Source organism: Natator depressus, chromosome 1 (assembly GCF_965152275.1).
Source record: "Natator depressus isolate rNatDep1 chromosome 1, rNatDep2.hap1, whole genome shotgun sequence".
Classification (NCBI taxonomy): domain Eukaryota; kingdom Metazoa; phylum Chordata; order Testudines; family Cheloniidae; genus Natator; species Natator depressus.
This window is the reverse complement of record NC_134234.1, coordinates 116,857,203-116,883,980: the sequence shown is the minus strand read 5'-3', so window position 1 is coordinate 116,883,980 and position 26,778 is coordinate 116,857,203. Positions and strand designations below refer to the sequence as shown.

Below are 26,778 nucleotides of genomic sequence, written 5' to 3'. Positions count from 1 at the left end.
AAGGTTGTTGAAATGCATGGCCTTTCAGAAAGGTGGGCAGAAGGGGCAGCCATTATTATTTGCTATTATGCAAGTCAGTACTTAGACTGGAAGCTCTTCATGACAGGAATAATCTTTTCTGCCTTTGTACAGCCCCTAGCCCAAGGGGGTCCTGATATGTGTGTGTTGCTATAAAACACTTACGTCATAGTCTTCCCTTAACTAGTAATGAGTTCCAGTAAATTATGTAGAAGCCCCCCACTTTTGAACCGGAATTCAGTTGTTTCTTCACTTTTTAGAACCGGCTTTCTGGCTTTAGCAAACATGGATCCTTTCTCTAACCCCCTGCAGCCCTCTACTGCAGGGTGGGATGCGGACAGCTTCAAAACAGATAACTGTAGTGCCTCATAGTCAGAGTTTACATACACTTTTTCTGAAGCAGGGAGGGGAGCAGACTCCAAGGAAGAAAGATGAGAGTGCAATTATGATGTGAAACTTTGGACATGGCATACAATACTGCTAACATAACTGTCAGTGGAAGTAGGATTGTCCAATTCTAGGACTGCTCTGCTGAACAATTTACCTTTGTCATACTCATCTAGAGTCAGTTTCCCAACCTGGAACTCCCATGGTAAAATCCAGGACTACATTAGCTGTGAATGCGTTCCCCTGTTCATACTCCATCTCTATAAAAGTTGCTTCAAATTTGAGGAGAAAGATATGTGAACTCAAAGAAAAAGCACCTAAATATCTCACAAATAGAACCATAACTTCTCGTTTGTAAAAAACCCTGCAACTTTTATGACTTCAAGTCTCAGCCTTTCCAGTTAATTGTTTCTGATATGAAACTTGCTGGTTCTGTTCTAGGTCAGGTTTTGACAGTGAGCTATAAAACCTGGTTGAGTCCAGACCAGCTCCAATAACTGAACTCCACTGTAAAAGTTTACTTTGAAGTTAATGGGAACTCTCAAGTGCTCCACTCCTGACTCCACTCTGTGGAGGGTTCTCTGGGAAGGGGATTTGTGGTTCTTAACCTGTGGCCCAAAATGATAAATAGGTTGAGAACCACTGCTATAGCACATATGAGCCCTCATCATAGGCCAGGACCCCAGCGTGGTAGGCACTGTACAAAGAAACATGCCCACCCCAAAGACCTCAAGTAAATTATAAGTTGCAGGTCCCCTGCTTCACACTTTAGTTGAATGCATCCAAAGAAGTGAGCTGTAGCTCACGAAAGCTTATGCTCTAATAAATTTGAGAGTCTCTAAGGTGCCACAAGTACTCCTTTTCTTTTTACTTTAGTTGAGAAAATTCTTATGCAGGGCTCCCACCAATACCATTCCACCAAACAGATGGCTCTTGAGAGTGACCACCCCTCCTGCTACTCCCAGACAACTAGGGGCACCGCATCACCCTCCTGCAAATTCCACACCTGGAGTCAGAGCAGAGCATCGCTGCCACCATCCTTGGAGTAGTCCGAGCGGACTTTCCCCTCCTGCCCCCAAGCTCTGTGAACGCTCCCTCATCAATTCAAAAATTTTAGGGAATGTTGCCAGCATCAACTGGCACAAGCCTAGTGAATTTGGTGCAGATTGGAATACTAGAAAAGCTTGAGTTAGTGGAAAAATGGGGGCAGATGGATCTAGACTTCCTAGTGCTGCATGCCCAGTAATCTCTCTGGGGGCCCACTGCTGCTACCTAATCATATCAGAAACAGCAGTTTAATTTGCTGCATGGGGCAACTGTCTGTGGCCTGGACTCTTACAGAAATGGGAGCCTTCCAGGAGGGTTTTATCAGGGGAGAAGCAGGGACCCAGAGGGCAGTGGAAGGGTGGAGCAGGAAGGCACGAGGGAATGAAGGGACAACATGGTGGAGATGAGGAAGACAACAGCTGGGGGTGGGAGAAGAGATGGTGAGGGGAAAGCAAGGACCTGGGTGGGGAGAGGAGAAAGCAAAGGCCCTGCTGTGAGGAAAGGAGGGAGAATGAGGGCAGAGACCCTGGCATAGGAGACCAAGGGTATAATGGAGAGGAACAGAGAATCTGACTTGAGGGAGAGGCATGCAATTTGCAGGGAGAGGGATGGGGAGGTGGTGCACAGGGAGCTTGTGGGGGTAATGGAGGGATGCAAAGAGCTCCTGGTATGTGCAGGGAGCTCAGTCTACACAAGCTATAGTGTGTGCAACCCCCTAGAAGTATCATCCAATTTGGGATAACAGGAATGGTTCCTGTGAATGCTCACCTCACTGAAAGGACAGGTGCACTGCATCTTTTACAAACATACCCTTTATTTAAAAGGTCAGCCGGTCAAGTGTATTAAACAGGGTATTTAAATCAAAATCACTAGTCAGGAAGACTCAATTTAATCATGGATTTCTACATAAAAGTGTATTCTTGTTGGTTGTTATAACCTTAATACATATTCTTCAAAATTCAGAGTTAGATGTAGGTTTCATTTTTAGAAGGTACACGCTATACATTTTTAAACAGTGATTTTGAAAACTTTTCAGATTAGTTTTACAGCTATATCAGAAAATGAATGATTGCTTGGTTATTTCATTTACCAAAGGTAGTCTAAGCAGGTATTTATGGAGTCACTGAGAGGTGAATTATCTCCAATTCAACAGGTTAATCATTAATATTTGGAGGATTTTCTTGCCATGCTGTATTAGGAGATCACCACCAGACAGACACTTAAATTGTTTTATTTAACTAAAACAACCTTAAGTATTCTCGATTTTTTCTTCTGCAGCAAACATAATATTTTAACAAAACAAGCATATGTCCCTTGCTTCTCACATTTATCTCCAGACTTCTTCTCCTTGTCCAGATCTATTCCGCCCCAACAATCTTCTATTCATTGAATTTCTTGAAACTTTGCACTTTTAGAGAGAGGTAAGGGATTGACTCGGTGTACACAAAGTTGCAGAGGGACAATAGAGCTGAGGTCTGTTATTTCTCACCTCTATAGATTTATTTAAAAACATTTTTGCTGTTAACAAGCATGTTACTTCTGGAGACACAAATCCAGTTTGAGAACTGAAAAACTAAGCATCTCTGATGGTATCTTCTAGACTGAGCACTGAGTCCTATTGGGTAGACAGAAAGATTAATCTAAATAATCTATACAGAAGCCCCTAGAACTCCATAAGGTTGGGTCCCTAATCCATGAACTATTGGAACTCATATACAAAACTTTTCTGAAACATTACATGAATATATTGTCTCATATTCCAGAATTATAATCCCTATTCCATGATGAGATAGCTTTGAGCTATAATGTATCTTAATTAAAACTAATCTTTAGATAGGTTTTATTTTATTTTTTTTTTAATAATTGTTTATCCACCCTGGTATTGAAAATGTGAACAGGGACTATGTTTCCTTTTTCTTTGGCAAGTCTCCTTTCAAAATTAGAGACCATTCAATACAAAATTTTTATTGTTTTCTGCTTCCACATGGTGATGTACAATGAAGAGTCAGAAGGCTGGGGAAAACAAGAGGATAGAAGAAATAAGAAAAACATTAGCAGTATGCAGCCACATCTGAGATAACGTGACAATTCATAAGCTACAACATCTACTACAGACAATTTGTAGCATTAAGGGCTAGCAGGTAGGAAAGCACCAGACAATCTACAGAATCGCTTTTGGCCAGCTTTGTCACCTGCAACTGTGGAAGTGAGAGAGAAATGTCGCGTACACTACCCTGACAGCGTTTAACAGGGTCCACAAACAGAATTTTAAAATTGGTTTTCCTTTTGAGAGAAAAATGCTGCTTAATTAAGTTTAAGTGCCTTTTATTGTTAAAGCTCTTACTAGAAACGGCTGCCATTACATCCTCAAGTCACTGCACTTTAGACGCAGATAGCATCTAGCTCTGTTGGCCTCATGTTAGGTAAGGTCATGCTCATGTTCAGATATGAAGCAAATGTACAGTCTGGGTTCCAGAATGTCAATTATTGTACAAAGTCTAAGGGCCATATGCTGTCTCCAGGTAAACAAAAAGGTCTCATTAACTTCAACAGGAGCTTTGCCACACTTACCCGTGAGCAGAATTTTGCAGTGTTATTTTACAACACGGGAAATCTGTTCAGAGTTGTATGTGCAACAGGATGAATATGCTGACAATCCTAGTGAGAGGAGGTCTGAACAGCAGTATTGTACACAAGCTCCATCCTGGGAGACCATTAAAAAACTGCAGTTGCCCAGTTGAGCATGGAGGAGATGATCATATGACTACTGCCACAAAAACTACTGCTGTCTTGTTACCTTTGAGAAGAGTCTATTAGGCTTACTTAGGAGGGGCTCAGAGGCATGATAATTTGTTCTTTTGGCTTGATAGCTCAACGTTTGCTATCAAAAAAGGTTCAGAGGAACTTCTGGCAGCTGAAGGCACCAATTCCCTTTACAGTTTCCCTCCCCTGCCCTCTCCCCAGCCAGTGACTAGTCTGCTCTCATCCTAGAGTTGATCACAGCCCAGATTCCATTAGCTACAAACGAAACTTAAAGCCAACAGTGTGGTGTGGAACATAAAGTACATTCTCTTTCAGCCCCCACAAGAACAATGACAATATGAAACAAGACATAACCAAGACAAGGTTATAATCTCTAAAACAGAGCATATTCCAGATACATACATGCAACTCAAACATTTCTAGTTTGTTAGCCATCATATACAAATTTAAGAAGGCTACACATATACCTGGAAAACAAAACATTTAACTGCTGGACTATATTGCCAGTAATTTTTTAATGTAGCTGCATACAAAGAAAGCTTATATGCCATATTTAATTCCTTTTTATTCTATGCAAGGAAGTTGGATGCAATCTAAGATCACAACTGGGTTTTGTACCTTTCAATTGCACACCCCTATTCAGTCAACTTCCTTGCTGAGTAACTGCCACCTACTTCATCCAGTAATCGCTCAGTTTCTTAAAAATACACAGTAGCTCAGCTTCAAAATAAATTTTTATTTCATTACAGGAGAAGAGTTTCCTGTGTTCAGAGGACACTCCCAAGTCTCTGGAAGATATACAGAAATACTGCATTATTCCTAAATCTAGTCTATCAACAGAGCACTTTCACCTCAGACTCTGGGTAAGAGGAGGATGGATTTGTATGGATGCCATGGCAGGGGCCTTGGGCATTGCTGCATCTTGGTCTCTCTCACTCTCTGCCTGTGACACATAATAGTGGAGCTAGTGGAAAAGCTGATATCCCAGATCACATTTTCTTCTTAACTTGTAGTAGTCCATGCTAACATTTGACAGTTTTCTGGTCATGTTACTCAATACATCTGCCATTCCATTCCTCTATTCTTTGTTTATGCTATCGTCTCACTATTGCTTCAAATGAAACAAGTCAGAATGAAGTAGCAGATCAGTAAGAGGCAAAGTTAAATTGAACATCGGCTCTTCAATCAGCTTGAATTCTGAGAAACACAAATCAGACAAACATCAACAGGGTTATTTGCCACTTCAGCCACTGGAGTTTAGATCTGCTGCTGTGAAACTCACTGAAGATCCATAACATTCCAGCCTATGGTTCTATAGTTCAAATAGTAGAATACATGCAACTAAAAACTCTTAACAGTTTGGGTATACATCACTTTTTGAAAAATAGTTAGGAAAGTCCAAGATAACTATTAAGTAATCCAGCTACACTCGTGCAGTGAGGCAACTGCCTCCAAATCAGAACACATCAGTTACAATACTGATTGTTTTAACAGGGATAGCAACCTTATTTAAGTCCCAACATATATACACACCACCTGATTAATTTTGGTAGGTAATAGGTCCCAAGAGTGGTCTAAATATTTAATTAATGATGGAATTAGTGGATCAAAGCAAGACTTCACAACAGAGGATCAAAGTTTTTCTACACATAAAAATCCACTTCTGATACTACCCTACATCAAGTCTGTTATTTGTCCTGCTCCACCCCAGCTGTCTGGTTCTTCCCTCCTCTACATTACCATAGATTTTGTTGAGCTGTATGCTTGCTTTAAGATGAGACTTTAAAGCGGGAAAAACGGCCTGTCACTTCTCCACAGTTAGAGGGGGAAGGAGACTAACAGCCAGCTTCTCTGGCCCAATCCATATTGGCCGCTAACAGCATCACCTGGAAGAAGTACAAATAGTGACCTCCCCTGTCTTAATGCTTTGTCCACCACTTTGAAAAGAGGAGAAGAAAGGGAACATGTTTTCCATAGACAAGTGTCCTCCCTAGGTCAAAGACACAGTGGAGGGGGAAGCAATCTTACTCAAGATAGATCAGATTCTCCATTGGTGATGAAGTATCACTGTTTTACTTTATTTTTTTTGTACAGTAGGAGATACATTCACTGGCATACTGTCAGTTGGTGTGGTGCAACAGGTTTAATTTACCTTCCTTTTGCCTGCTAATCGAGATTGTGTTTGGTACCATCCCTTCTCCTCCCCACCCTTATACCTCATCTAAACATTTTTGCATCTCCAGCTCCACTCCCTTTGAGTTTTTGGTCCTCATTTCACTAACTCATTTTAAAAGAAATTATACTATGTTGCCACAACAAAGTGAGCAGAGTCCACATACTGCCCATTAGAGAGATTGAAATCAATTATTTTGTTCTGAGACACAATTCAAGATTGTCCTACAAAGTGATTGTAAAGGTGGAGCAGAAAAAAATGCAGGATACCCACAATTTTTGTTTAATTTCCCTGTGGAAGATGTTCCACAGAGAATGCCTTGCACCTATACTTTTTGCCTAAATAAAATTATGCACCTGTTTGGATGGAATGGTATGCAGACTCAGATAATCAACAATAGATACATAGCTCCTCTTTGTGGGTCAAAACCTGGTTTCATATTTAACAGTGCAAGACATGGAGCTCTTTGCTTTATTTACAGCCACGTCAACTTTTCCTAAGATGATAATGTAAACATTAAGTTATTTCTAGCAATTAATTCTTGCTGAAAGTGTAACTGTGTATGGCCAAAGGCTCACAGATCAGACCACAAACAAGTTTCTCCCATGCAACTATGACAGAGTGAAGCAGGAGTTCCAGTATATACATGATGGACCTTTTCACCACCAGTCTGAAAAGATTTTCTAGAAATGCTGCATAATGAGTCATCAACCACAGGCAGATAAGCGTTTCATTTTGAAGTCTGATGCACTGAGTACAAAATCAATAGTGGGACTAAAAATAAGCACTACCAATTTTTATTGCATTTACTCTCAAGCTTTCACACTGTGAATCATAACAGTCTCTCTCACACTTTTCATACTATTAGGAATCAAAGACTGCCTCTTCTATTTGCATGAGCCCTCTATAGTAACTACAGCAATTGTAATGGGCTTCAGTGCAATAAGTCATGGATGCAGAACTGAGCACATACCAGGATTTATTCCCACACTAGCAGCCGAACACAAAAAATACCCACAAGTGTTCCAAAGAGATCCTCTCAGAAGATACTATCACGGCAGGGACAGCCCTGACTAACAAGCTTCTAGAAGAAAGGCAACAGAAATGGAAAGAATTGACTGAAGGAATAGACATGACCCACAGTAACAGGAAAGCATCATTGACCTTTCACAAGCTGAATAATAACCCGAAGAAAGTAGAGCACCACCACAAAAATCATAGTTAATCAGGTGGCACACCAGCTTCTGCTCAACCGGAAAGCTCTGAACAAGCAGCTTACAGTACTAATTGTAGTATTTGTACTAACTGCAAACTAATCTGGAAGAAAATCATTTCAGCCAGCTGTACACAATAAATGAACTCAATGCCGGAACAAGTCACTTGAAGAATGGAAAAGCAGCTGGACTTGATGACATATGCATGGAGCAAATTAAGCACTTTGGCCCTGCAACCATGTTATGGGTATTATGCCTTTTTAACAATTGCTCATCAACCTTTAGATTACCCAAATTATGGCGACAAGCCTGTGTAACAGCTCTATTGAAGCCAGGAAAGAATGCCTCTGACCCAAAGAATTTCAGGCCAATACCACTTCTATGCCACCTTTATAATTGCCTCTCACTTCATATCTAACAGGATCTAATACTGCCAAATTTAGGTAAGTCCTGCACTGGCCAAATACTAAACATCCCCCAGCATGTAGAAGAGGGAATCAAGAGAGGGATTATGACAGACGTTGTGTTTTTAGACCTTTCAGTTGCATATGATACAGTCAGCCAACAAAACCTGCTTGCCAAAGTCTACGATATGATGCATGACCACCACCTAATGCAGCTCATCCAATCTCTTCCGGAGAAGAGACATTTTTACATAGAACTTTGTAAGAAGTGGAGCCACTTGAGACAACAAAATTGTCTCCCACAGGACAGTGTGCTAGCATCAACCCTCTTCAACATTTTATTTTTATATATATATTTTGTGACAAAGCTCCTCCTCTGCCTTGGTGGGTCCTGTGCTTATTGGCAGATTTGCTTGCCTCAGAGATTCATGGCAGCCCTCAGTCTGGCCACTTTTGCTAGTGGCTCAAAGTTGCCGTTCACTCAGCTAACTGCATCACTGGCCAGCATGGGGAAAGGGAGGAGAACAATCCCCACAGTCTCTGCTGACCAACCTAGTGGGTCGGGAGATAGGCCAGGGACCTTCCCCTCTGGTGGAACCCACAACCCAGGTCAACTCCTCCGATATCAAATAGGGAGTTGAGGGGTATGGGGGGAACCTGGGCCCGCCCTCTACTCTGGGTTCCAGCCCACGACCCTGTGGATTGCAACGGTCTGCAGTGTCTCTTGTAACAGCACGACAGCTACAACTCCCTGGGCTACTTCCCTATGGCCTCCTCCCAACACCTTCTTTACCCTCACCACAGGATCTTCCTCCTGAAGCCTGATCATGCTTGTACTCTTAAGTCCTCCAGCGGCATGCTTTCTTACTCCCTGCTCCTTGCACACCCTCCCCTAACTTATGGGAGGTCCTTTTTTATGATGAAGTAGGGGCTGGGTTCCTGGGTTTTCCCTTCCACGGGGACCCCACCTCCTTCCTAATGTTGTTGTACCTCGGATCTTCGGCTTGGTCCCGTTCAAAATTTTCCCTCACGGGGCTGGTCTGCCCGAGTTCTAGAGGACGAGTCTCTATTGCTTCTGCTGGTTCAGAGGCATTAGGGTTGGGGTCTGGCTCAGGTGCTTCTCCCTCCTGGGCGGCCCCCTTTCCAGCTGCCCAGGTCCACCTACCTACGAGAGAGACCCTCTGGCTTTGGGTCAGTATTCAGGTTCCCAAGGCCTTAGCTGCCCTTCTTTCCTTTTTTGTTTTTCTGCCCCGCCTGGGAGTGGAGAAAATGTCTGAGGAAATTTCAGAGAAAATTGTGGGTTGACAGTTCACCATGGATGCCTCACTAGCTTCAGGGTCCTCCCCTTTCTCCAGTCCCCCTACTGGGAGTAAGTCATCAAATCCTGGGAAGTCGCTCCCTATGAGCACCGGGTAAGGGAGTTTAGGCACTATACCTGCTGCTTCCTCTGTAGCATTCCCCTGGATTTCAATTTTTTCCGGGATGGTGGGGTAATAGCTAACCGTCCCATGGTCGCATGTCACCCCGTGCGTTTCGCCTGTAGATAATTGACTATGTTTCACGAGCTTTCCTGAGATGAGCGTGATGGCGCTCCCCGAATCTATCAGTGCTGTGGTCTCTACTCCATTTAACCTCAGTGGCCTGGTATATTTGTGTGGGGTTAGTGCAACCCCCACAATGTGAATTAGGGAGTTTTCCCAGTTGCCTAGGCTACGTTGCATAGACTCCTCGGCATTGGGACACTGTGCAACTATGTTTCCTCACTCCCCGCAGGCGTAACATCTGTATGGGGCCCTAGGCATTCCCCAGTCTCTTGGTTTAGGCAGTCTAACATCACGATCCTCTTCACCCTCAGTGCTCTGACTTTTAATGGCCTCTGGTGGGCCTTCAGCCCCTCTCTTTCCACCTGGGCCTTCTTGGGGGCTCAGTTGCCTGAGCTCTGGGGGTTGGTGCCACTAGTTTAACTCAGGGCGCCTCTTCCTTAGCTGGTCGGGTCAGTTCCCTTGCCCTCCTACACCTCTCCACTAGGGCAACAACCTTGTTGTAGGTGGAGGGGTTGTTCTGGCTTACCCAGGCGCGAAGGTCTGGCGGATGTCCTCGCATGTACTGGTCAATGACCAGAACCTCTAGTATCTCTTCTGGACTCCAAGACTCGGTTCGTAACCACTTTTGTGCAAGACGGAGGAGGTCATATAATTGGGACAGCGGGCTTTTGTTTTCCTGGTACCTCCACTCGCAATACCGCTGGGCCCACACTGCGATCGTTACCCCAGATCTGGCCAGGATCTCTGCTTTCAGCCGGGGATAGTCTGCTGCAGCCTCTTCAGACAGATCATAATATGCCTTCTGGACACAGGAATGGAGTGAGGATGCCAGACCAGTGTTCTTGAGGCCAAGCCTCCCGTAGGGCTGTCCTCTCAAAGGCCAGGAGGTATGCCTCTATGTCATCCTCCCGCATCATTTTCTGCAGACAATTGCTGGCCCGTATGATCCGTGTCCCATCATGGCTGCGATTCAGCTGTGTAAGGGCCTTCGCCTGGTTTACCAGTTCCCGCAACATAGCATAGTCTTGAGCGGCCTGGTCTATCAACGAGTGATTGGTCTCTTGCTGCAGCAGCACTGCCTCCTGTTGGGCAGCTGCCTGAACACAGATAGCCTCCTGCTGGGCAGCTGTGGCTTGTATAAGTGCCCACACTACATCCTCCATTGTGGTGCGGGGGGGGGGGGGGGGGGGAGAACACACCCCTCCCCCCCCCCTTTTTTTTTTTAAAAAACACCCTCCTTCTGCTGCGCTGTGCGCTCGATCCCACTCCTCACACCAGTGTGACAAAGTTCCTCCTCTGCCTTGGTGGGTCCTGTGCTTATTGGTGGATTTGCCTGCCTCAGATTCACGGCAGCCCTCAGTCTGGCCACTTTTGGTAGTGGCTCAAACCTGCCATTCACTCAGTTAGCCTCATCACTGGCCAGCATAGGGAAAGGAAGAAGAACAATCCCTGAAGTCTCTGCTGATCCACCTAGTGGATCGGGGAAACAGGCCAGAGACCTTCCCCTCTGGTGGAACCCACAGTCCAGGTCAACTCCTCCAATATCAAGTAGGGAGTTGAGGGGTATGGGGGGTACCCGGGCCCACCCTCTACTCCGGGTTCCAGCCCAGGGCCCTGTGGATTTCAACTGTCTGCAGAGTCTCTTGTAACATCTGCATGACAGCTATAACTCCCTGGGCTACTTCCCCATGGCCTCCTCCCAACACCTTCTTTACCCTCACCGCAGGATCTTCCTCCTGAAGCCTGATCACGCTTGTACTCCTCAGTCCTCCAGCAGCACATCCTCTCACTCCTTGCACATCCGCCGCAACTAATGGGAGGTCCTTTTTAAACCAGGTGTCCTGATTAGTCTGCCTGCCATAATTGATTCTAGAATGTTCTTAATTGGCTCCAGGTGTCTTAATTAGCTTGCCTGTCTTAATTGGTTCTAGCAGGTTCTTGATTGCTCTAGTACAGCCCCTGCTCTGGGAACTCAGGGAACAGAAAACTGTTCATCCAGTGCGAGTATATCCGCTTTCTACCAGACTCCTGTACCCATAGGCAGATGATCTATGCATCACATCACAGGAGAAGGACTTTGCAACCGTCTAGAACAGACTATGAGCAATATCTCAACTTACTACAACAAGAACCAGCTTCACACCAACACAAACCAAGATACAGGTGATGGCTTTTCACTTATGCCATCAAGAATCAAAGTGGAAACTAATCACCAACTAGAATGGAATACCACTGACTAATCACCTGAACGCGGTCTACCTGGAGATGACCTTGGACCAAATGCTTTCCTTCAAAGCACATGTAGAGAAGGTGAAAGGGAAAGTTAGCATCTGCAACAACATTCTTCGAAAGTTGGTCACCTCTGAGCGGGGAGATAATCCAGCTACTTTGCAAACCACTACTATTGCCGTGTGTTACTCCACAGCAGAGTATGTATGTCCAGTGTGGGAACGATCCATCCACGCTAAAAAACTAAATCCTGTCCTAAATGACAGCTGTCATGTAAAAACAGGATGTCTAAAGCCAAGACCAAAGAATAGCCTGTACTTACTGGCTGGCGTTGTACCACGTGATATCAAGAGGAAAGTAGCAAGCCAAAGAGAGAGATCACAGCAGATAGCATATATTATGTGGTCACTCAGGAGTAACCAAATGCCTTAAATCACAAAAGTTTTATGACCAGTGTTTTGCCTTTGGATATGACAGCTGGCAAGGCACTACTGAGGTTATGGAATGAAAGATTGCATGCAGTCGGATGCACTGAAAGAGATTTGGAACCCAGGAGGACCTTCCTGGAGGGGCTAAAGTCTGTTTAATGTGGTGAGGTCTGAACCGCCCACGTATACCAACTGGTAGATCAAAAACTAACATGATCAAATGGGGCTACTCTAAACACTAATACATGCAAGTGTGGTGAAGTGCAGACCAGGGATCACCTGCTTGTTTGCAAACTCCTTGGGGAGACCTGTACAAAGGAGGACCTCGCTGCAGTGAGGGAAACAGCCATTGCTTGTGCACAGTTCTGGAAAAACATCTGGTCTGTGACAAGGATACAAGAAGCAGTATTTTGTCCTTTAAGGGGGGGGGGGGGGAATCATTCTATTTTTGTTTTTCATTTTCATCTCTACCTCCCACCTATTCGCCTCTTCTCTCCATTGCACATTACTACTGTACTGCTTGGTCCTCCATTCCCCCGGTCCTTTTCTCCTACCTCCACATGCTACCCTACCAATTGATTCCCTTCTCCCCTAGACATTTCTCTACCACTGGCAGCTCCAGCCACAGAAGATAAGAACCTAAGAATGGCCCTACTGGGTCAGACCAAGGATCCATCTTGCCCAGTAGCCTGTCTTCCTACAGTGGCCAGTGCCAGGTGCCCCAGAGGGTATGAACAGAACAGTTAATCATCAAGTAATCCATCCCGTCGCTCATTCCCAGCTTCTGGCAAACAGAGGCCAGGGATACCATTCCTGCCCATCCTGGTTAATAGCCATTGATGGAGCATTCTTTTTAGGAAACAGATCTGAGGAACGCTCCCAAATTGAGGTATCATTAGAGGTGGTTTTGGAACAAATTGATAAGTTAAACAGCAATACATCACCAGGACCATATGGTATTCACCCAAGAGTTCTGAAGAAACTCAAATGTGAACCTGCAGAACTACTAACTGTAGTCATTTAAATCAGCTTTTGTACCAGATGACTAGAGGATAGCTAACGTGATGCCAATTTTTAAAAAGGGCTCCAGAGGTGGTCCCAGCAATTACAGGCCTGTAAGCCTGACTTCAGTACCGGGCAAACTGGCTGAAATTATAATAAAGAACAATATTGTCAGACATATAGATGAACATAATTTGTGGAAGAAGAGTCAACATGGTTTTAGTAAAGGGAAATCATGCCTCACCAATCTACTAGAATTCTTTGAGGGGGTCAACAAGCATGTGGACCAAGGGGATCCAGTGGATATAGTGTACTTAGATTTTCAGAAAGCCTTTGACAAGATCCCTCACCAAAGGCTCTTATGCAAAGTAAGCTGCCACGGGATAAGAGGAAAGGTGCGCTCATGGATTGGTAACTGGTTAAAAGATAGGAAACAAAGGGTAGGTATAAACGGTCAGTTTTCAGAACAGACAGAGAGGTAAATAGTGGAGTCCCCTAGAGGTCTGTTCTGGGACCAGTTTTATTCAACATACTAATAAATGATCTGGAAATAGGAGTAAACAGTGAGGTGGCAAAATTTGCAGACACTACAAAATTACTAAAGATAGTTAAGACCCAGGCAGACTGCGAAGAGCTACAAAAGGATCTCTCAAAACTGGGTGACTGGGCAATAAAATGGCAGATGAAATTTAATGTTGATAAATGCAAAGTAATGCACATTGGAAAGCATAATCCCAACTATACATATAAAATGATGGGGTGTAAACTAGCTGTTACCACTCAAGAAAGATCAAGATGGCTCCTGTTTCCTTTCCTCTTCCTGCAAAACACTGGCTCTTTCAAAGGCGGTTTTTGGTTTGTTTTTTAAAAGCACATGCATCTATAAAAAAAGTGCTCTTAGGACAGTGTGACCTGCCAACTCTCCACAAATCATCAAGGAGTGGTCTGCAGTAAGTAAGCTATTTGCACAATTTTACAAGGCCAGAATTAATCCTTCATTTGAAATTTGTCATACTAGTGACAGTGTTACCTGGCAATGCATTTCCAAATACAGTGCCAGGTTTGTGTTTATATCCCTGCAAATTCCAAATACCAGCCCCTTCTTTGAACAAAAATTTTTTTTAAGATATTGGGTATATTTTACTATAACTTTTGAGGCATAAAGGCTCACAAAACCATTTCAGAGAGAGAATGAAGAAGTACTCTAGGGGCTTGTCTACACAAACTTTCACCAAAATAATTAAACTGGTAATTCACACTTTTTGATATTTCAGTGCAAGTCTGAGTGTGGACACTTATTTTGATTCAAGAGTGCCCTGTTTCAATTTTGCTTATGCAAGTTAAACTACTTAAGCTATATCAAATAGGGCATTTTTCCGACACAGGTTTTCAAAATAAAGTTTTCACAGGTCAAGGCCAGCAGAAATATTCCATTACTACTACATTTCAATAACAGGACAGTACTGGATATACTTCCATCTCTGTTTTGTTATTCCACTATTTACCCCAAAGAACAAAAACAGTCCCCATCTATGTTTACAAGTCAATCAATTGCAGTGTTGAGTAAGCAATGAGAACCAGGGTTAACTGGACACAAATTGCAAAACTGACTACTCTGTCTCTATTGTCCCACCTAAAAAAAGGTAACAAATAGTACAAATACCCAATGAATTATATTGCTTCACTTTCGCTATTAGTTACTACAAAGGGGTGAGAATCCCCTCCCCCCCACACACACGCTATTAAGAAACACAGTCAATTTTAAGAGGTGAATAATCACAATATTAAAGTAGACTAGACTGTATCTAGACTAACTAAAAAGAAGTTAGTCTCTTATTTCACTTCATTTGACAGCACCTTGAGTTTCCCCATATATACCGTTTGCATGGATCTTTTACCAACCAACAGGAGAAAGTTTTTTTTGTTGTTTTATTTTTAAAGAAAAATGTGATGGTAAAGCCATAGAAACTGACAGGACAACTCAAGGCCAGATGTACCATCAAAAATTGTGTAACTCATTTACTATGACTAGGATTTCAGATTGGTTTCCTCTATATATTTACAGTGTGGCAGAATTTGGCAAAGCAGAAAGCACCCACCCCCTTCTTTGGCTGCTGTCTAGGTGCCCCCCAAAATATACTGTGACAACAGCAGCATGTGGTGCTACAAGGGTGCGAAATAATTTAACAGTCAAAGAACCATTCTAGCCCCTTAACACATACACCTTGTGTCCACATACAGAACCTGTTCCAACAGGTTTACGTGCATGCGGGTCTATAAAGGATCATTGCAACCCCTTTTATTGACAGAATGCACCTAGGCTAGCTAAAGCGGCTCAACCACGCCTCTCCCTGGAGTACACGGGTGGTCTTCACTAATCTCCCAGAATCCACGGCTTCGTGCCCGGCCGGTGGAAAAGGAGCCAGAGGGCACTACAAGGGAAATGGTTTAGGACAGTGGCAGTACGAACTAGAGGCTAAACTTAGAACCAGTCGGCAGCACGCGGCGCTTGAACACACTGACCCACGTGGACTCAGCACAGTGCAGTGCGGGAGGCAGCGCCCAGAGACAAAGGACGCTGGGGGAGGCCGGGCCGGGGGCTGCTGCAGCCTGGCCGAGGGCAGGGAGCGGCGCAGGGCTCGGCCGCAGGGCCCAGCGCAGGGAGCCCGGGGCTGGGCGGACACTCACCGGTCTCCAGGGCCTGGTTGTATTTCTCCAGCGCGGCCGGCAGCTCCTGCCTGTCCCGCAGCTCGTCCCCCTCGGCGCGGAGCCGCCGCGCCCGGCTCTCCCCCTCCAGCCACTTCTCCAGCAGGTTGCCCAGCACCACGTTGACCCGGGCGCTGGCGGGGCCGTCGGCGGCGCGGCGGGGCCGGTGGCAGCAGTCGCCGGGCTCGGCGCAGCGCCGGCAGCGGGTGTGGCCGCAGTGCAGGGTCACCGGCTCGCAGAGCAGCCGCCGGCACAGGGGGCAGCCGAGCAGCTCGGGCGGGCGGCAGCAGGCGGGGTCGCCCAGCGCCTCGCCCGCCCCCTCGGGGCCGCCGCCGCCACCGCCGGGCCAGGGCGGCAGGCGCAGCGCCTTCTCGCGGAGGCTGAGGGCCAGGCTCTCCGCCAGCTCCCGCAGCTCCTCGGGCCGCAGGCGGCCCAGCCGGGCGGCGGCGCTGTAGGCCTCCAGGGCCTCGGCCATGCGGCCGGCGCGGGCCAGCGCGTCGCCCCGGCGCAGGCAGAGGCCCCGCTCGGGCTGTGGCAGCTCGGCCAGCTGCGAGCCGTAGATCTCGGCCGCCAGCTCGAAGTTGCCGCCGCGAAAGGCCTCCTCGGCCACCTGCAGCATCTCGGCGCAGGGCCCTGGGCTCGGCCCCGGGCTCGGCTCCATGCCGCCCGCTCCGCTCGCCGGCGCCTACTCCATGCCGCCGGCCCGCGCCTCCTTCCCGGCAGGCTCCGGCCCGGGGGGCGGCCCTGCCTGCCTGCCTCGCTCGCTTCCTCCCTCCCCCTGTCGCGGGCGCCTGCCCCCGCCCCTCCACCGGCTAATTTATTATGTAATGGCTGTGTAACGCGCCGCCGCCTCCCGCCCAGCCGCCGCGGTGGGGAGCGGCGGCCCGGAGATCGCACCGCCCCCGCCCCCTCCACCGGCCGGCTGAGCGAGGGGAGCCCCCTGCGGGCTGGGAGCCTGCTCGGTGCCGGGCAAAGGACCGTGCTCAGCACGGGGTGGGGGGCGCTGCCCTGCAGAGAGCGCCCCGCCGCTGCAAGCCCCTCTGCGTGGATGGAAAGGGCTCCGTCCTGGCTCCTCCACGCCTTCGTAACTGGAGGGACATCAGCCCCCTGACTTGCTCTGGTGCCTGAGGCAGGCGCTAGAACACTCTTACACACGCGCACACACGCAATGTGTGAAAGAAGCAGCTTGAAGTTCCTGGGCTGTTGCTTTTCACTCATTCCTCTTCACATTCGCTCAGCTTATATGTAAAACGATGCGTTTTCTTTACCTGCCAGCCCCTGCCAGCTAAGTTTGGGATCTGAAAGTCATGCTGCTGGGTTCTTCATGGGTGGTGCAGCAGCAGCAGCAGTAAAAGATAATGCACTCCGAGCTTAGTTAAAAGCAGTTGATGCGTGAGTCTGAATGGAAACCAGCTATTTCTGCAGGGCTAACAGGAGTAAAAAGGTTTCAGAGTAGCAGCTGTGTTAGTCTGTATTCGCAAAAAGAAAAGGAGGACTTGTGGCACCTTAGAGACTAACCAAAAGGAGATAAGATTTATTTTAGTCTATTGTGCATGCAGAAATTATTCTAAGGAACAAGATCAGATAAATAAGAAAGTGCCATTTTTCATAGTGACTTTTCCAAGTACAACTGCACAATAGAAGGTGTATTTGCCAATTTCCCTAAGACAAATTCCCAACCAACAGCCTTTTTGCTTCTGGCCCCACCTCTTTACTGGCCAGTAGTTATAGGTCTGAGCTGTCTTCAGCTCTGTCAATTTCCTACATTCCTGCAACTCTTGCACCATTAACATTGTCAGCAAAGTCATCCTGACCTACTAGCACTGCTCATTATCCACACCCTCACTGGCTCTAGGCTACTAGTGTCTAAAAGCTTATCTTGGTATCCTTTGAAAGTTTCATCAATCCCTTTCCTGGGATCTTTATTTGCTCTACTGTGATATGGCGTTACTTTACTTGCCCTACTGTGATAGGATGTTAATACAGGATTGAACACCATTGCTCCCATTTTGTTGAAGAGAGCAGGCTGGGCACACTCTAGTCACATTCTCCACTTCCTACATCTTCTAGGCAGAAGGTGATGGAGCATTTTGTTCCACTATGTTGTGGTGCATCTTGGCAAGGACCAGTCAGGACATCTTGGGAGGCTGATGACGATGGGATCAACCACAAGCATCACAGTTGAGCTGTTTCTCAGAGTTATCCTCTGGCTCCTGGGATTCTGAGCTGGAGTGGCAGCACTTTTGCTGATTCTGCCTCCTGCTCCCATCCTTGGTTCCTAGCAAAGGGACCCTTTCTGACAACTCTCTTTACTGTTCTGGAAAGAGGGAGGCAGGCACATCACTGATTTATCTAAATGTCTTCTAATTGCTCTGGGATGGCTATACACCTCAGCTGCAAGGCTGGTCTGTCTTGATACAAGGTTTTTGCTACCAATACTGACCCACGTGACAGTAGTGAACAATTACTGTTTTACTAATTTAGATGGAAAGGTGTTAACATGACCCTGTCACTCCAATTTTAAACAAGGTTCGGTATACAGAGACCTCAGCCTGCTTAGAACCATGGCAAACACATCATTACAATGTTTGACCTTTTATTAAAGATACAAAAAAGAAGGGAACAGTTAAAGCATTTGAAATGTTAATTATTTAAATAAGGCTTTCATTTTAACAGTATACCTTGTTCTCTTTCCCTTTACCTGGAGAGAGATTTTAGAAGACACTCCCTCTTCCCCCATCTGAAAGAGTTTTAGATGGTAATTAATAACTGTCTTTTGGGGGGAAAGAGATCAAGTTATTTGATGTGGACTGGAGCTCTTGTTGTTGAAGTCTTGTTGTTGTTGTCTTTCCTAAAAGACAACCTAAGAGAGAAATGAACAGCAGGGATAGCTATTGCAGCTTCTGTGTCTGGTGTTGAACTCTCATTTGCAACTTAACTGCTGGAGAAACACAGGCACAGTTTATGTTCTAATCCAGCGGTTCTCAAACTTTTTTTTTCGTGGACCACTTGAAAATTGCTGAGGGTCTCGGCGGACCACTTAATGATCTTTCCAAATGTTGTTTGTTCTGTTAGCTAACTATTGTAAATCGCTTTGGATAAAAGCACTATATTAAAAAAAACCGTAATAATAATTAACGTTTTGGGGTTCTACAAATAAAGGCACACAACTCATATTTTAATATCAGTAGTCTTACCTTTCTAATGCGATGGGCGTGCCCTCCCTCCCCTGCCACGGCAGCCCCTGAGCTGGGGCTGGGAAGGAGGAGGGTCTCCCTCTCTCTTCCCCAACTGCAGCAGGCACAGAGCTGAGGCTGGGACGAGGGCCATCTCTCCCCAGCAGCCACAGCCCTGGAACTGGGGAAAGTCGCCTCTTTCTCTGGCGACCACAGCCCTGCACATCCCAAATTCCCCCCACCCCCTCTTCTCACCCCACTGCTTCCTCCCACCTACCCCCTATTCCTCCCAAAGCCAGCACCTCACCTTACATGTGCATCTTCTCCTGGGTCCAGGCACCTAATTAGTGAAATCCCGCCTACACGGCTCCACTAATTAGGTGGGTTGCCCTTTATTCTCTTGTGTGCTGCCACCCGGTGTGCACCTTAGAGGGAACTGTCCATGGACCACCTGAATGGAGCTCGCGGACCATTGGTGGTCAGCGGACCACAGTTTGAGAACTTCTGCTCTAATCAGCTACTCTGAGACTGGGCAAAGTTGTACCTGTGTCAGGCTGTCAAGGGCATTGCTTTTAGCTGCCTGTCTAGTCACTGGCTTACAACAGTGTTGCAAAATATACAGTCTTGGCTGGTTAAGATAGACTCTTATTAGACAGAAGGAGGAAAAAGAAGAGAGATAGGAAAGAGAAGAAATAAGGTGGGGAAGAAAAAGGACACACAAGGGGTGTGTGTATGAGAAAGAAAGTCTCACATCCCAAGAGGTAGTTGGGATTTAGCCAGCACAGATGGAGGTGGCATCTGGGTCCCTTGGTCTGGTCAGAGTAGCATGATCAACGATGAAGGCCTAATAGTGTTACGGTAGATCCCAGAGTCCTAGAAGACTGTGTGGGTGGCAGTCATGATGCTAAAGCTTACTGCTGCAATTTTTGGTGGACAGCTTCTTCTGCTACTTTCCCCCCAAAAGCATTTTCTTTTTAAGAACCCCAAAACGAGTGATGAGTGGAATAATCTATTCGTTCATTATTTTGGCCACCAATAGGTTTAATTTCCAAACACGCCAATTTTGGTTCATTGATTTCAAGTCCCACACTTTTCTTGTTTACCAGACATGATCTTAACACATTCCTTGAGTTATATCAGTATGCTTTTTTGTTTGGACTATTCAGTATTTCTGTCTCCCTTTTGTACCTTTTCCCATCAACATTTATTGTTATATGTTATTGGAATATTTTGTAACTTTTTATCCACTCTCCCACATTTAGGCTCACAAGTGGGGTAAATTCCAGTCATTGAATTTGCTGCTGTTTTATGTGATGACTAACTGGAATGGCTGCAATTCTTTTCTCATCCTTACTTGCTGAGTACTCTCCAGGAGTGCCTTTCACTAAGTCCATCTTCCAAAGTCCTTTAATTAGTAACATAATCAACATTCTCCTAATTTATTCTCCTGGGATGTAACGTCTATTTTATTAAGACAGCCTCTTGCTACTTGTCAGAGAACAAAATTATCTTTCTATGATCTAAGTGACTGCCTTATATTCCTCCCTGTTTTTCCTGTACCGAGCTGAACCATTATTAACGTCTGAACACACTTGCCTTTTTCTCTCACTTTTGGTACTCTGTTCTTCTCTGTTGTGGGGAAGAAATATCTTATTCTTAAATATATCTTGATGTCTAGATTCACAAACGGGATTAACGCCAGTCTTAGGTCCCTTTCCATCCAGTGGCATTCACAGACGAGAACTAGGTCCTTAGGCCCCTCCCACCTCCCATTCATTGCATGGGGAGAGTTAGGCACCCAAGAAAGGGATTCTTAAAAGCCAGCAAGCTGAGAAGAGTGCCTAAACTAGTCAGCAGTGACATGCAGAAGACAGGGGCAGGGCTTAGGGCTCAGATCCACAGACAGCTAAATGCTTAAGTGACAGACAAGCCTCTAGAAGGAAACTATCTCCAATCAGGATTCACAGCCATAAACCCTCTCCTGGAGATGGGTGTCTAAGCCAGGGCAGCCTTTGTGAAAAAACAGAGGGAGAGAGATCTTCATCCACACACCCATTTATAGCCCAGTGGTTAGGGCACCCACTTGGGTTATGGGAGACCTGCTTTCAAATCCTTACTCTGCCTGATTTAAAATAGGGACTTGAACTGAGGTCTCCCACTTCTCACCAAGGTGCTTTGGTGTGGGTCTTACTTTTTCCCATTGAAGCTGTTCCACTTTGTATAAACAACTAAATATTCATTGGGAAGGAAAGAGAAAATGAGAGCTTGACTCTATAGCCCGGGAGAGTCGGGTTCAAACCCCTACTCCAGCAAATGCTGTATTATTTATACAAAGGAGAACAGCTTCAACAGGAGAGGTTGAGAAAGACCTCCCACCCCTCACTCACCTGGGATATATGAGATCAGGGTTCAAGTGTCTCTGCCAAATCAGGCAGGGTAAGAATCCCAGCTGAGTGCCCTAATCACTCTGGGTCCAATAACACACTAGCCAGCCCCCCAAATTCTCACCCCCAGATGTCAATTGTGTGGGTTAATAGCCATGCGCACAGCATGCCTACTGGATCAGGCTCTGCATTTCAGAGAAGGAGGGAAATGCCTTGTTTGTGAATCCTGCAGCAACTTAGGTGTGAGGGCGCTGAGCGGCTTGGCGGCATCAGGACTTAAGTGGTTTTGTCCATGCCCACCAGTGAAAACTTGGCATTTAGGCACCTTACAAGATTAGGTGGCACCTAATTTTCATATTTAGACACCTAAAGAGACAGTTAAGTGCCCAAGTCCCTTTGTGAATCAAGTCCTGTGGACCTAGTGATGGCAGAGGCTATTTTCCTGCATTGTGTTCTACTCCTCAACTGCTGTTTCCCAATTGCCACGCATGTCTTTGACTTGGTGCCCCTGTGCTATGCCAGTAAGAATTAGCTTGCCCCAAGAGCTCAGCTTAAAGGGGCATATGTAAACCCTGTATACTGGGTGTTCTTTGAGCACTTCTCACTTCTGTTTCAGCTTTTGAGTAAAATCCTTTCCCTGAAAAATCTTCCTGGAGAGCAGGTCATAGCAGACAGGAGTAGTGTGAATAAAAAGTGTGTCAGAGAGGAAAGCTGATGGTCTGATGGGAATGCGGTGAACTGGAGGACGGGTAACAGCAGAAGGAAGGGAGAAGAGAGCTGCCACTAGTGGAGGGGCTAACCAGGAGATAGATCTGGAGATGATGGTGCTAGAGCAGGGGTGGGCAAACTACGACCCGCGGGCTGGATCCGGCCCCTCAGGGCTTTGGATCTGGCCCGCGGGATTGCCCCCCATGGTGCCATGGGCCCCATGCCGCTCTCAGAAGCGGCTGACACCACGTCCCTGGGGCCCCGGGGGGGGCGGGGCAGAGGGCTCCATGCGTTGCCATTGCCTCCAGGCACCGCCCCCCGCAGTTCCCTTTGGCCAGGAATGGGGAGCGCGGCCAATGGGTGCTTCAGGGGAGGTACCTGGAGGCGTGGCAATGGCAGTACACGGAGCCCTGTGCCCTCCCCTCCCCCAGGGGCCACGCAGGGACGTGGTGAGCGGCGCGGCGTGTGACCAGGGCAGGCATGCAGGGAGCCTGCCCTGGCCCTGGTGTGTGCCGCTGCCACCCCAGAGGCTGAACCCCTCCTGCAGCCCAACCCCCTGCCCTAAGCCCCCTGCCACACCCCCCTGCACCCCAACCCCTTGCCCTGAGCCCCCTGCCGCACACACCTAGAGGAGTCCCGAGCACCCCACCACCACACCTGTCTGGAGGAGCCCTGGGCCAGCTGAAGCCCTGAGCCTCCCCCCATCTATAATTTACAGGGTCTGCCATCTTTACTCATCAGAGATGCATGCTACAATAAAAATGCCCTGAGCCTCCCCCCCCCATCTGCCTGGAGCAGCCCTGAGCCTCCCCCCACCAGAGGAGCCCAGGGCCAGACGCAGCCACACTGCGCCTCCCCTCCCCAGACCCCAAGCCACTGCAGGGGAAATCCTCTCACAGAAGCTTTTCATATGCCCCATGCAGGTTCTGGGGTGGCTGAGGAGGCAGTATTTGCAACTCAGCTTCCTGGGTTCATCAGTAATCTCCCTGGAGTCCGGGGAGATTACTGATGAACACAGGAAGCTGAATAGCACATACTGCCTCCTCAGCCACCCCAGAACCTGCATGGGGCATAATAAATCAAAAACTTCCCCCCAAAACCCCCCAACTGGGGGTCAGGCAGCAGCAGCAGCACCAGGGGAAGGCAGAGCCTCCACTGGCCTATCATACCCACCTCCCATGGTAGAGAGGTAGATTTATGAGCCATCAGCATCAAGATGGTAATCAAAGCCAGGTTTGTGATAAGGTCACCCAAAGGAGAGAAAGAAAAAAAGAAAGAAAGGTTGTAGTGGGAGGCTAAGAACAGAGCCCTGAAGGACCCCTGCCAAAAGTGGGAGTGGGGAAGAAGACGACCCAGTGAAGGAGTGATCTGAAAGGAGGAGGAGAAGCATTTAAGACTCCACAGCCAGTATGAGTTTGGAGATGAAGGGGGACAGGGAGATAGGGCAATAATTGAAGGGACAGGTAAGGTCAAGGCTGAAACCAATGCCGTTTGAAGAGGGAGAGGCTGAGACGAAGAATGAGAGCAGGAGTGAGAAAGAGGTCAGGAGATGAGAGTATGGAGTGATTGAGGGCGGTGGAATGGTTAGACGTGGAAGCAGCCTTACATATCTGTGACAGGAGAACATCATGGAGGAAAGGAGTGTGGAGGTGGAGAGATGTCACCTCGGACTGTCCGTTTTTTTCTTTGAAGAAATTGCCAAGATTCTGCGGGGTTGGGAGGGTCTTAAGAAGGAGTAAAAAATAGTGAAGACGCAGGTGCGATTGCAAGAGCAGGAAGCAGAGAGAGAGTAGGTAATTACAACTCCTTGACCAGAAAGATGGCAGAGCTGAAGGGTGTTTTAAAATCTTGTTCCACTACAAGCACACATTTGTAAATAAAAGGAAAATCACCACAAGAAATTGGCAGCTATATGCAGCCAATTGCATGTGTCTAGGTTAGCTCAAATACAAAGAAGATTATCTTTTATGCCCTTTTATTCAGTGTTTTCAACCAGATTAATTTATTACCTATCCAAGAATTGGTAAATTCTAGGCCTGAGCCTGCTCATAAAAGGGCCAAAATTAGTTCCAGTCATGAAATAACTAGCAGCAGGAGCCCTGCTTATTCTGTCCTGTCTACAAAATTCAGGTATCAGCTCCTTCACAGAGCATTCAATTAAATTTTTCATGCACACTAGTCATTGGTTAGAAGTAGGGGAAGGATACATAAGGGAATGCATTAGCATGAGATCTGTTTCCCCTCAGCTGAAGATCTATTTGCAGTTATTGAGCCAACACGCAGTGCTGAGCCCAGGCAGATGAGGCACCCCCTTCGAACTTGAGGTAACGGTGGTTGACCACGTGGCCTTGTGGGGGCTGTGGCAGCAAGCTACATCTTGAAAGGAGCCCATAGGGTACTGGTCGCAATCCCTGCGAGGCTCGGCTGATCGTTATACATCCCTTGAACAGCAGCTGCTTGCAGTAGTGTGGGCCCTGCAGCAAACTGAGCCCATAACGGGCGCAGAGCCTGTAAAGGTGCATACCCCGCTTCCGATTATGGGTTGGGTCCGGGACGAAAGCCCACTCACATGGAGTGGGGTAGCCCAGACTCAGACCATATGGAAGTGGAAACACTACCTGTAGCTGCGTATACAAATGACCCAGGCAAGCATTACCGATGTGCACGCATGGCTTTTGGGTGCTGTCACCTTTGAGGAACTGCCCTCTGAGTGTCCTCCTTTCGTTGGTATCTCTCCCCCCAGCCCTTGCGGGCACACCAGGGGTGGGCAAACTTTTTGGCCTGAGGCGAGGGCCACATTGGGGTTCCAAAACTGTATGGAGGGCTGGATACTGAAGGCTGTGTCTCTGCAAACAGCCTGGCTCCCACCCCCATCCACCTCCTCCCACTTCCTGCCCGCTGACCACTGTTTCCTCAAAGGTCATGTCTACCTACGCTACCTGCTGGATCGGCGGGTAGTGATCGATCTATCGGGGATCGATTTATCGTGTCTAGTGTAGACCGATAAATCGATCCCCGATTGCGCTGCCGTCGACTCCGGAACTCCACCATGGTGAGAGGCAGAAGCGGAGTCCACGGGGGAGCGGTGGCCGTCGATCCCGCGCCGCGAGGACGTGATTCTAAGTCAATCTAAGATACGTCGACTTCAGCTACACTATTCCCATAGCTGAAGTTGCGTATCTTAGATCGACCCCCACCCCGGAGTGTAGACCAGGCCTAAGCTGTGCGCATGTGTGTTTGCACACAGATCCTAAACCCTGCGCACATGGCGAAACACCGTGTGCACAAAAATTTGCCCAGAAGAAATTTTTTGCGCACACGGCCTGTCAAAATTTGCCCAGAAGAAATGTTTTGCGCACACTGCCTGTCAAAAATTAGAGGGAACATTGCCCCTGACTGCCCCACTCAGAGCCTCCGACCCATCCTACCCCCCCCCCCGCCTTCTCGCCTGTTTCTGGTTACTGCCTCCCAGCCTATTCCTGGTTCCTATCTTTCTTATTCAAGACTCCCCTCTATTCCTGGTTCTTGCTTTCTTGTCTTGTTCCAAGTCCCTGTTTCTATACCTTACCCCAGATGCTGACCTCCAGCATCAACCCCTGGCTTGACTCCTGTCAGGGTTCCCTCCCCACTCTGAATTCTAGGGTACAGATGTGGGGACCCGCATGAAAGACCCCCTAAGCTTATTTTTACCAGCTTAAGGTTAAAAACTTCCCCAAGGTACAAACTTTGCCTTCTCCTTTGAACAGTATGCTGCCACCACCAAGTGATTTAGACAAAGAACAAAGAAAGGACCACTTGGAGTCCTATTCCCCCAAAATATTCCCCCAAGCCCGACACCCCCTTTCCTGGGGAAGGCTTGATAATAATATCCTCACCAATTGGTACAGGTGAACACAGACCCAAACCCTTGGATCTTAAGAGCAATGAAAAATCAATCAGGTTCTTAAAAGAAGAATTTTATTTAAAGAAAAGGTACAAGAATAACTTCTGTAAAATCAGGATGGTAAATACTTTACAGGGTAATCAGATTCAAAACACAGAGAATCCCTCTAGGCAAAACCTTAAGTTACAAAAAGACACAAAAACAGGAATACACATTTCCTCCAGCACAGTGAATTTACAAGCCAAAACAAAGAAAACCTAATGCATTTTCTAGCTAGATTACTTCCTAACTTTACAGACATTGAAGGGCTTGCATCCTTGATCTGTTCCCGGCAAAGGTATCACAGAGACAGACAAAAGCCTTTTTCCCCCCCTCCAGATTTGAAAGTATCTTGTCCCCTCATTGGTCATTTTGGGTCAGGTGCCAGTGAGGTTACCTTAGCTTCTTAACCCTTTTACAGGTGAAAGGGTGTTGCCTCTGGCCAGGAGGGATTTCATAGCACTGTATACAGAAAGGTGGTTACCCTTCCCTTTATATTTATGACAACTCCTGACTGTGGCTCCAGCTCTGACCTTTGGCTTTGTACCTGACTCTGACCCTGGCTCCGGTCCCAGCCGCCTGACTCTAACCATTAGGCATGACTGTCTACCCAGTCCCTATACCCAGTAGGGAAGCTGGAAGGGAATCCCAGGGTGGTGGGATGAGACTATTG

The 26,778-nt window shown here is 47.0% G+C and overlaps 1 protein-coding gene across 1 annotated transcript in view; it reads right to left on the bottom strand.

The window, feature by feature from the left end:
- Positions 1-16,576, bottom strand: part of LONRF2 (LON peptidase N-terminal domain and ring finger 2) — a 50,379-nt gene extending 33,803 nt beyond the window's left edge. The window contains exon 1 of the mRNA XM_074942279.1: positions 15,898-16,576. Coding sequence (XP_074798380.1) covers positions 15,898-16,576 — 679 coding nt within the window. The remainder of the gene's footprint in view (positions 1-15,897) is intronic.
- Positions 16,577-26,778: the final 10,202 nt, after the last annotated feature.